Source organism: Lates calcarifer, linkage group LG7_1 (genome assembly GCF_001640805.2).
Source record: "Lates calcarifer isolate ASB-BC8 linkage group LG7_1, TLL_Latcal_v3, whole genome shotgun sequence".
Taxonomy (NCBI): domain Eukaryota; kingdom Metazoa; phylum Chordata; class Actinopteri; family Centropomidae; genus Lates; species Lates calcarifer.
Window position 1 is genome coordinate 2,100,599 of NC_066839.1, and position 10,952 is coordinate 2,111,550.

At 40.1% G+C, this 10,952-nt stretch overlaps 2 protein-coding genes across 2 annotated transcripts; both read right to left on the reverse strand.

Annotated features, from left to right (window-relative positions):
* Positions 1-2,720: 2,720 nt before the first annotated feature.
* Positions 2,721-8,500, reverse strand: LOC108872447 (zinc finger protein 431). Its single transcript, XM_018660117.2, has 4 exons — positions 7,378-8,500; positions 5,926-6,634; positions 4,233-4,699; positions 2,721-3,849 (listed from the first exon to the last, which is right to left on the reverse strand). The coding sequence occupies exons 1-4, from the start codon at positions 8,011-8,013 to the stop codon at positions 3,181-3,183; spliced, it is 2,481 nt and encodes an 826-aa protein (XP_018515633.2). The 5' UTR covers positions 8,014-8,500; the 3' UTR covers positions 2,721-3,180.
* Positions 8,501-8,652: 152 nt separating this feature from the next.
* LOC108872443 (zinc finger protein 93) lies at positions 8,653-10,809 on the reverse strand. Its single transcript, XM_018660112.2, has 2 exons — positions 10,299-10,809; positions 8,653-9,530 (listed from the first exon to the last, which is right to left on the reverse strand). Exons 1-2 carry the CDS (start codon positions 10,647-10,649, stop codon positions 8,865-8,867), a joined length of 1,017 nt encoding a protein of 338 aa, XP_018515628.2. The 5' UTR covers positions 10,650-10,809; the 3' UTR covers positions 8,653-8,864.
* Positions 10,810-10,952: the final 143 nt, after the last annotated feature.

Here is a 10,952-nt window from a genome sequence, read left to right on the forward strand (position 1 = left end):
TTTGTTTAAAGCTTCAAGACAGTGCTCTCTGTTGGACAGTTGATGTATTGTTGTTTCTAAATTACCTGGAGGCTTCTCTGTCTGCAAGAACTTCTTCATTGTAGGAGGACTCTCTGCAATCATGGACCAAGTGGTGACACCTAAAGGAAATGAAAGGGAAATACAGAAAGAAAAATGATGAATACACTATTACCTATTAACCCCAAACCATACATAAATACATTACAGCTGAACTAGAACATTTTTAGAACATTAAAGGGGTGTTTCAGAAAATGGGCAGTTTACTGTCACACTTGACAAAAAAAATCACATCACATTAAAAACCAAACAAAATTTTGGGGAAAAAAATGATAATTATCAATTTTCTCTTTCAGAATGGGCTTTTATTATCAACAAGGTGTAAGGGTACCATCCGATTAGTATTCCTACTTTAATGACCAGCTCCATTCACAGTTTTATAAACTCACAAACATAATGTTTGTACAGAGTACTGTATGCTCCTTCATATATGACAGCACATGTTATTAAATATTGAACTGATTTTGGGCATTTTTGGTGCAATCTCCTTATAAAGTATTTATTTGTGTGAATAAAAAGCTGTATTCAACTGGATTTCAAAGGTTTTAACAGCGGCTTTTGTGGACATTTCTCAGTAAATAAGTGTATACTGCAAATATATTTTTAAAATCATATTCTGACTAACAACACTACACACAAAAACAATATTTGATTTTTATAATTGATATTGACTTATACAGTGTAGTCCAATAAATGCCCAACAATATTAAACTAAACCTGAATTTGAACAGATTGTACAGATTTGTTTTCGGTCCTATTTTGGCTGACACTGACAGGAAATGACAAGAGCTACAATTAATTAGTCCACAAGCAGAGACCTGAGAACTTTTTTTCAAAACTACCAAATATTTGCTTCAAGTCAGAGCTTCTCAAATGTGAGAAATTAATGGTTTTCTTTGTTGTAGGATAGCAAGTTAAATACTGTCAACTGGACAGAACACGTCATGTAAAGATGTCACCATGAGGAAATTGTAACTGCCACTAATTTCTAACATTCTATACATTTGATTAATCTGTTTTTTTAATATTCAATATAAACTTCATTAAATAACAAGTTTTGACCTAGGATTTAAACAGCAACCCTGAATCAAAAGACTGAAAGTGATTCCTTACATTAATAATTTAGCTCATCAACACATTTGTTCAGACTAGGTAAATCTTTAGGACACACACCTGTTTGGTCTGTGAGGTGAGAGCTGGTGTTTCTGTCCATGCAGCAGCAGCTGAACAAGTCAACCTGCAAAACACGAGTTCAACACCTGAATAACTACACAACTCAAAAACTACTAATAAAATAGTAACACAAACTTTTCACCGACAAAACAGTATAAGAGAACAGGACACTGAAAACTAAACACTAAAACCTTGACTTGACAATCACACTTAGATTAGATAAAACCAACCTTTAAAAACATTTGTAAAGTTTGAAACCATAATACTCTCTCTCAAAGCTGAAGTACAGCTGAATCCTGTTAAATTTAAATTTTAATGTAAGGACTTCTAACAGTAATCTCAACTCATACACTGTAGAGGAGCACATAGATAAATCTAGTTTTCAAGCCTGTATGTAACACAAAACTGTGCTCAATCAAGCATCAAGTCACCACAAACAAATGACTGATCAGTAATATACACATCCGGGAACAATGGATGGCCACTAACAGATTACTACCTCAGGGTCTTCACCTCAGGATATCCTGGAAATAGACAGAAAACTGTGGTGCAAAACAACTGGGAATCACCAGTAATATACAGAAACAATGGCCTCAGAGAAATGTAAAATTACTAACTACAGACACACAAAGAAACAGTGTGAGGCAAAACAACCACAAAGAAAATGGAGATGAGGCCAAAAGATAAAAGAGAGGGCTAGTGCTAATGCTACAGCTAACGCAACACTAACACCCGCTGCTAAATAATTAGCTTGTTAGCCTTACCTTTAGCCGCAGGTGTTCAGCGTCCAGCCTTCAAACGTCTCCGTCTTGCTCAGTAATTAAGTTTATCACAGTGCTAAGAAACAAAGCTGCGACTCAATTGTAGCTTTAGCTCCGTATTTTCACTCATTTTTTCCACTTTGTTTCACCTCCGTTCTGCTCCGCTCTGCTCTGCGTGGGTCAAAGCCAATGACGACAGACGCCAGCCAACGTCGGGAGACAAAACGCTGATTGGCCGACGGATTGTGCTCCGCCTTGCGAATGCCTCTGATTGGCCGAATAAGCGGAAGTTGTACCCTCTAAGTGAAGCTTGAAAAGGGCTAAGAGAGACATCATGTTAGACTGTTTTGTAAACTTATACAGTTTACTCACTCAAAGATATGTTATAATTAAGTGTTGTCCCACCTTTTATGTAATCTGAAATGTGTTTTGTGTTTTGGTCTTCAGGGCTTAGAGGTGTATGTTTAAAATAAGTCCAATTGCTGTTTTCTCTTCTTTAACAGATTTTAGCATCACAGATCTAAATCACAGCTGCCAAGTCCTGTTTTTACAGACATCAAATCTCCTTACTCCAGGAAATTGGAATCTCCTACACAATAGATATATTAACAGTACAAAAACACTACATTGAGGACATTTTATCAAATTTAAAAACTATTATGATCTTGTGGCTTTTTGTTGGTAGAAGTGAAAGAAGAAGCAGGGGGCTATTTTTTAGGATTTATTGAATATACCACATAAAAACTATTTGATACAGAGTAACAGAAAAGTCCATTTCCTTAAAAGCAAAACTCATTGAAACTTAAATTCAGCTGAGTCCACCTCATAGACAGAGGCCAGGAATCAGAGGGGTACTCAAACTGAAACAGCATCACTATAATGACAACATATATCACAAGAAATCAACACAGAGCACAATCGTTATGTTACCCATCACTTCCTTTTCCTATTTACAGGGAGAAGATGAGAATGTAGCCACAAAGAGAGTCAGCTAAAGTACAGTACAAACTTAGCCTGCAACAGAAATGTGCTTCTTCCTTTGATTTTACTGCAACAGGTACAACACCATGATATGTCACACTAGAGACAATTACATGACAGTAAAAGAGGATTAAAACCCTACCCATGTCTCATCAGCTGATATCTCTTTAACAGATTCTTCACTCCCTCAAATATCAACATTGACGTTTGTCACAGGTGTTTGGTTTGTCTGCAGTATGATACATGGTTGTCCTATTAAAATATATGACTGAGGAAAAACTATACCTTGTTGTTGGGTGTTTGATGGTCGCACTTTATTGTGAGTGCGTTTGTGTTTATTTAAGCTACTCGAGGACTTGTAAGCTTTTCCACATTTCTCACAGCTGTAGGGGTTCTCTCCAGTGTGAATGCGTTGGTGGTCTCTTAGATTCTCCGCCCATGAGAAAAGAGCTCCACATTGCTCGCAACAGTACCGTTTCTCTCCACTGTGAACACGTTTGTGTTTTTTTAAAGCATCAGATGTCGTAAAAGCTTTTCCACACTGATCACAGCTGTACGGTTTCTCTCCAGTGTGAATACGTCGATGGCTTTTTAGAGCCTCAGACCGTGAAAAACCTGCTCCACATTGATCACAGCTGTACGGTCTCTCTCCACTGTGAATGCGCCGGTGGATTTTTAGGTAACTTGAAATACTAAAGGCTGCTCCACACTCCTCACAGCTGTATGGTTTCTCCCCAGTGTGAACATGTTGGTGGGTTTTTAGAGCACTCGGGGTCCTACAAGTCTTCCCACATTCGTCACATCTATGCTTCTTCCTTGTTTGAGTTACCTGCTGACTCTTTGTGTGTCTCTGCTCCTATAGCAACAGACAGACATACAGAGAGAGAAAGAGGGAGAGAATTAGATCTCACACTGCAGCAAGTGTCTTGTTACTGTATGAAATCTGTGAAGCAGCTTAAAATACATGTTTTTTATTATCTGTTTTATTTCTTTGCATTTTTCTACATACATACTTATGTTGCCAACCAACCATACCCCTGTATAGGTGGGTGGGACTATTCTGATTTGTGCTCCACAGTAGAGGTACCAGTTAAAGGTTAGGTCTTTGCAGTGTTAGTAATTTTATCTTGGGTGGTTTGTTTCTCCTTATAAACTGCGACAAACAAGACTTGAGTTGTCTGACAAAAACTTGATCATTTTGTTAAACAGTAAGATACGTGTTTAGCCTCGAACACTGACCTGTAGACCGGCGGGAGCAGCGGGCTCGTTGCTCCGGGGGTCCGGGTCCTGATTCTCCTCTCTCATGCCGATCTTGTTGTGTTCCTGGTCGATGAAATCTGGGTCCCGGTTCTCCTCCTTAATCTCGCTCTTGAAGAGGTTCCTGTCGACGAAATCCGGGTCCCGGTTCTCTTCCTTAACTTCGCTCTTGTAGAGTCCCTGGTCGACGAAATTCGGGTCCCAGTTCTCCTCCTTAATCTCGATCTTTAATTTGCCCTGTTCAGTGAAATCCGGGTCCTGGTTCTCCTCCTTCATCCTGCTCTTGTTGTGTTCTTGGTCGATGAAATCCGGATCCTGATTCTCCTCCTTAATCCGACTCTTGAATTTGTTCTGTTCAATAAAATCCGGGTCACGTTTCTCCTCCTTCATGTTGCTCCAGTAGTGAAGTTGTTGCTTTCTTTGTTGCCGCCACTTTGTGTTCTCGCGGTCTCACCAAGTCTCGCGATCACTTGAGCTGAGACGTCACCAAACCCCGCCCCTTAGTTACCGTTGCAAAGGTGTCAGATTTAACACCAACGTTCCAACTGTGTCTTCTAAAATCTGAACTCTTTAAATCTGTATCTTAATGATCTATAAAGCCTGTTACAGGCAGAGGAAACACTCTACCCATTACTGAAGCCCATGTTTCTGTAAAGTCTTATCATTATTTTTTCAGATAGAACAGATATCATTCAGTCTTTACAGGTTAGTGTAACGAGGCCAGCCCAGTTCTTCATAATAATCTTTATTGTTACCATGCAAAATTACATTTTTTTTTTCATTGCAAGCCTGTGGCTCTGCACATCTCCCAGGATACATGTCTGTGTCAGTGTATGTGAAACAGTACTGTTATAATATGTAAAATTCAACAGCAGCTTTTGATTGTTTTTCATGGATTAATTAGGCACAGCACATAAACACTATTTGATCCAGAATAAAAATCTGCAAAGTTCATTGCCTCAAAAATCAAACTAGTCAGAGACTTGTACTCAGTTGAGTCCACCCTTAGAAGAGGCCGGGAATCAGAGGGTTACTTCTTACATTCTTAGGATAAAAACAGCATCATTATAAAGGCAACTATACATAACACACAAGCACTATGACTATGTTACTAAAAAGGACTAAAACATGTAGGAAGGGCACTTACATTATTATGAGGAGCATTCTTTATAGAAAACAGGAAAGCAGCAAAACTTCACATCTGATATAACTGAACCAGAAATGTTTTATTACAAAGTATTTCCAGAGCCAACGTGTCAAAACTAAACAAATAAGTTTCATGATCATTTTTCTTTATTTGACTCCTTTGGACACAAATGAAATTCCATACTAGAGCATGGTGTTTTATTCTTGTTCAAACGTCTCACATTATATGTCAAAAAATGTTTAATCATATTTCTGCAGGGAAATTTTTCTAAAGCTGCAAAATAAACAAGACAGAATTATTTGGCCAGCTTGCTCACTCCATAGTTTATTCCTGCTTAAATGTTCATATATGATCTATTTCACTATAGGACTACATACTAATATATCTTTCACCACAGATCCTAATACCCGTTGAAAAACACTAGAAGCAGCAAATGCACACTGACAGTTAAATGACAGTGAAAGAGGATTAAAACCCTACCCATGTCTCATCAGCTGCTACCTCTATGAGATTCTTCACTTCCTCAAATATCAACATTGACATTTGTCACAGGTGTTTGGTTTGTCTGCAGTATGATACATGGTTGTCCTATTAAAATATATGACTGAGGAAAAACTATAGCTTGTTGGGTGTTTAGCTGACCTGACCTATTAAAAGCTGCCTCGCGCTGGACGCTGTTTGATGGTCGCACTCTATTGTGACTGCGTTTGTGCTTATGTAAGCTACTCAAGGACTTGTAAGCTTTTCCACATTTCTCACAGCTGTAGGGGTTCTCTCCAGTGTGAATGCGTTGGTGGTCTCGTAGACTCCATGACCATGAGAAAAGACCTCCACACTGGTCACAACAGTACCGTTTCTCTCCACTGTGAATACGTTTGTGTTTTCCTAAAGCACCAGATGTTGTAAAAGCTTTTTCACACTGATCACAGCTGTACGGTTTCTCTCCCGTGTGAATGCGTTGGTGAACCTTTAGACAAAATGCCGTCTTAAAAGCTGCTCCACATTGATCGCAGCTGTGCGGTCTCTCATCACTGTGACTGCGTTGGTGGCTTTTTAGGTGTTCTAAGATGCTATAGGCTGCTCCACACTGATCACAGCTGTACGGTTTCTCTCCACTGTGAAGGCGCTGGTGGGTTTTTAAAGTAGTTGAAGTCTTAAAAGTCTTCCCACAATGGTCACAGATATGCCTCTTCTCTTTAGTGTGACTTTTCTGATGACTCTTTGTGCGTTTCCGCTTCTATAGCAACAGACAGACATACAGAGAAAGAAAGAGGGAGAGAATTAGTTCTCACGATGGAGTGAGTTGTCTACAACAATATATGTACAATGTCAATTTACAACAACCGTCGACCAAAGCATCAGTTCTCAGGCATCAGATTTAACAGCATTGTTTCTTAGACCAAAAAATATCCGATGCCTAATGTTTAATTCTAGAATTAGACTCATGTAGTCTAAGTTTTTTTCAGTATTTGTTGGCAGACACGATCTACTCAGTCTTTGTCTCATGTATGAGGGAACTTCAAAAATTTTGTGGGAAAAGTGCTCGTACTAACATGCCATAAAATGTTCTAACATGAACTCTTAAATGCATGTTGCAATGCAACCATACATCCACCCCGATGAGCTTATTTAGTCGGTTGTTTATTGAGTTGTCTGACAAAAACTTGATCATTTTTTGTTGGCTACCAGACTCCATTGACAAAAACAGTACATTTACCTCGCAGAGGACGGGAGTTGCTGGAACACCACTGCCTCGATGTGTTTGTTTGTGTTATTGTGTGCTACTTCTTCCACCACTGAAAGTTACACAATAACACAAACAAACCAACACATCGAGGCAGTGATATTTCGCCAACGTTGTTCAGTTGTTGATCACACAAATCATTTCAACATGAAACCGGGAAAACACATAAACACAAACATTTCTGATGCCACAAAAACCAACGGACCCTCGATACGTGTTTAGCCTCGAACACTGACCTGTAGACCGGTGGGAGCAGCGGCCTCGTTGCTCCGGGGGCCCGAGTCCTGGTTCTCCTCTCTCATGCCGATCTTGTTGTGTTCCTGGTCGGTGAAATCCGGATCCTGGTTCTCCTCTCTCGTGCCGATCTTGCTGTGTTCCTGGTCGGTAAAATCCGGGTCTTGGTTCTCCTCTCTCATGCTGATTTTATAGTATTCCTGGTCAACGAAATCCGGGTCCTGGTTCTCTTCCTTAATCTCGCTCTTGAAGAGTTCCTGGTCGACGAAATCCGGGTCCCAGTTTTCTTCTTTAATCTCGCTCTTGTAGAGTCCCTGGTCGACGAAATTCGGGTCCCAGTTCTCCTCCTTAATCTCGGTCTTTAATTTGCCCTGTTCAAAGAAATCCGGGTCCTGGTTCTCCTCCTTCATCCTGCTCTTGTAGAGTTCCTGGTCGACGAAATCCGGATCCCAGTTCTCCTCCTTAATCTCGGTCTTTAATTTGCCCTGTTCAATGAAATCCGGGTCCTGGTTCTCCTCCTTCATCCTGCTCTTGTTGTGTTCCTGGTCGATGAAATCCGGATCCTGATTCTCCTCCTTAATGCGACTCTTGAATTTGTTCTGTTCAATGAAATCCGGGTCACGTTTCTCCTCCTTCATGTTGCTCCAGTAGTGAAGTTGTTGGAGTTTCTTTGTTGCCGCCACTTTGTGTTCTCGCGGTCTCACCAAGTCTCGCGATCACTTGGAACTCGTTTCAGAGCTGAGACGTCACTAAGCCCCGCCCCTTAGTTACCGTTGCAAAGGTGTCAGATTTAACACCAACGTTCCAACTGTGTCTTCTAAAATCTGAACTCTTTAAATCTGTATCTTAATGATCTATAAAGCCTGTTACAGGCAGAGGAAACACTCTACCCATTACTGAAGCCCATGTTTCTGTAAAGTCTTATCATTATTTTTTCAGATAGAACAGATATCATTCAGTCTTTACAGGTTAGTGTAACGAGGCCAGCCCAGTTCTTCATAATAATCTTTATTGTTACTATGTAAAGTTCATTGCCTCAAAAATCAAACTAGTCAGAGACTTGTACTCAGTTGAGTCCACCCTTAGAAGAGGCCGGGAATCAGAGGGTTACTTTTTACATTATACATCATTATAAAGGCAACTGTAAATTACAAGAGATCAAAGCACATAACACTATGGCTATGTTACTAAAAAGGACTAAAACACTTACACTATTATGAGGAACATTCTTTATAGATATATGAAAACAGGAAAACAGCAAAACTTCACAACTGATATAAAGGAACCAGAAATGTTTTATTACAAAGTATTTCCACAGCCAACGTGTCAAAACTAAACAAGTTTTTTGGATGTAATTTTTGGTGTCAGATTAATTTTCTTCATGTTTATTTTTTCAGCAATTGCACATTGTCACAATAAAATGACAGTGAAATATTATTAAAGTCCTACCCATGTCTCATCAGCTGATATCTCTATGAGATTCTTCTCCTCAAATATCAACATTGACGTTTGTCACAGGTGTTTGGTTTGTCTGCAGTATGATACATGGTTGTCCTATTAAAATATATGACTGAGGAAAAACTATAGCTTGTTGTTGGGTGTTTGATGGTCGCACTTTATTGTGAGTGCGTTTGTGTTTATTTAAGCTACTTGAGGACTTGTAAGCTTTTCCACATTTCTCACAGCTGTAGGGGTTCTCTCCGGTGTGAATGCGTTGGTGGTCTCGTAGACTCCATGACCATGAGAAAAGACCTCCACACTGGTCACAACAGTACCGTTTCTCGCCACTGTGAATACGTTTGTGTTTTCCTAAAGCACCAGATGTTGTAAAAGCTTTTCCACACTGATCACAACTGTGCAGTTTCTCTCCAGTGTGAATACGTCGGTGAACTTTTAGATAAACTGCCGTCTTAAAAGCTCCTCCACACTGATCACAGCTGTACGGTTTCTCTCCACTGTGAAGGTGTTGTTGAACTTGTAGATAAAACAACATCTTAAAAGCTCCTCCACACTGATCACAGCTGTACGGTTTCCCTTCACTGTGAAGGCGTTGGTGGGTAGTAGTTGAAGTCTTAAAAGTCTTCCCACAATGGTCACAGATATGCTTCTTATCTTTAGTGTGAATTTCCTGGTGACTCTTTGTGTGTCTATGTTTCTATAGCAACAAAGAGACGTACAGAGAAAGAAAGAGGGAGAGAATTAGTTCTCACGATGGAGCGAGTTGTCTACAACAATATATGTACAATGTCAATTTTTAACTGTCGACCAAAGCATCAGTTCTCAGGCATCAGATTTAACAGCATTGTTTCTTAGACCAAAAAATATCCGATGCCTAATGTTTAATTCTAGAATTAGACTCATGTAGTCTAAGTTTTTTTCAGTATTTGTTGGCAGACACGATCTACTCAGTCTTTGTCTCATGTACTGTATGAAATCTGTGAAGTAGTTTTAAAAATATTTGCTTCTCCTCTTATATCAAGACTTTGGTCTTTATTAAAAGTGTCTCCCTACAGCCTTGTGAAAACTTGTGGTGCCATCTAGGAGGACTCAGAGGAGGAAGATCCTGAGATGATTCTTGTGACCCAGTGTCTGAAAACACTTCATTCCTAAGGTCTGATCCTTTAGGAAAGGAGGGATTTATGTAAAGGGGAAAGTGTCATGTCAAGAGCTGGTGTATAGTATTGATTCCAGTTTTATCTTATTTATGTGATGCTGTTCGGTTTGTCTCTGTATAGGTGAGTGGGACTGCTCTGATTTGTGCTCCACAGTAGAGGTACCAGTTAAAGGTTAGGTCTTTGCAGTGTTAGTAATTTTATCTTGGGTGGTTTGTTTCTCCTTATAAACTGCGACAAACAAGACTTGAGTTGTCTGACAAAAACATTTTGTTAAACAGTAAGATACGTGTTTAGCCTCGAACACTGACCTGTAGACCGGCGGGAGCAGCGGGCTCGTTGCTCCGGGGGGCCGGGTCCTGATTCTCCTCTCTCATGCCGATCTTGTTGTGTTCCTGGTCGATGAAATCTGGGTCCCGGTTCTCCTCCTTAATCTCGGTCTTTAATTTTCCTTGTTCAGTGAAATCCGGGTCCTGGTTCTCTTCCTTAATCTCGCTCTTGTAGAGTCCCTGGTCAACGAAATCCGGGTCCCAGTTCTCCTCCTTAATCTCGGTCTTGAGGAGTTCCTGATCGATGAAATCCGGATCCTGATTCTCCTCCTTAATCCGACTCTTGAATTTGTTCTGTTCAATGAAATCCGGGTCACGTTTCTCCTCCTTCATGTTGCTCCAGTAGTGAAGTTGTCGGACTTTCTGTTGCCGCCACTCTGTGTTCTCGCGGTCTCACCAAGTCTCGCGATCACGGAAGTCGTTTCAGAGCTGAGACGTCACTAAGCCCCGCCCCTTAGTTACCGTTGCTAAGGTGTCAGATTTAACACCAACGTTCCAACTGTGTCTTCTAAAATCTGAACTCTTTAAATCTGTATCTTAATGATCTATAAAGCCTGTTACAGGCAGAGGAAACACTCTACCCATTACTGAAGCCCATGTTTCTGTAAAGTCTTATCATTATTTTTTCAGATAGAA

Excerpts from the sequence above, each read along its gene's own strand:
- LOC108872447 (XM_018660117.2), bottom strand. The coding sequence starts at position 8,013 with ATGAAGGAGGAGAAACGTGACCCGGATTTCATTGAACAGAACAAATTC. Across the intron at positions 4,700-5,925 it reads GACAAATGTCAATGTTGATA|ACCGCGAGAACACAAAGTGG; the intron begins TTTGAGGAAGTG and ends AGACTTGGTGAG. Across the intron at positions 3,850-4,232 it reads CTGCTCCCGCCGGTCTACAG|GAGCAGAGACACACAAAGAG; the intron begins GTCAGTGTTCGA and ends CTGTTGCTATAG.
- LOC108872443 (XM_018660112.2), bottom strand. The coding sequence starts at position 10,649 with ATGAAGGAGGAGAAACGTGACCCGGATTTCATTGAACAGAACAAATTC. Across the intron at positions 9,531-10,298 it reads CTGCTCCCGCCGGTCTACAG|AAACATAGACACACAAAGAG; the intron begins GTCAGTGTTCGA and ends TTGTTGCTATAG.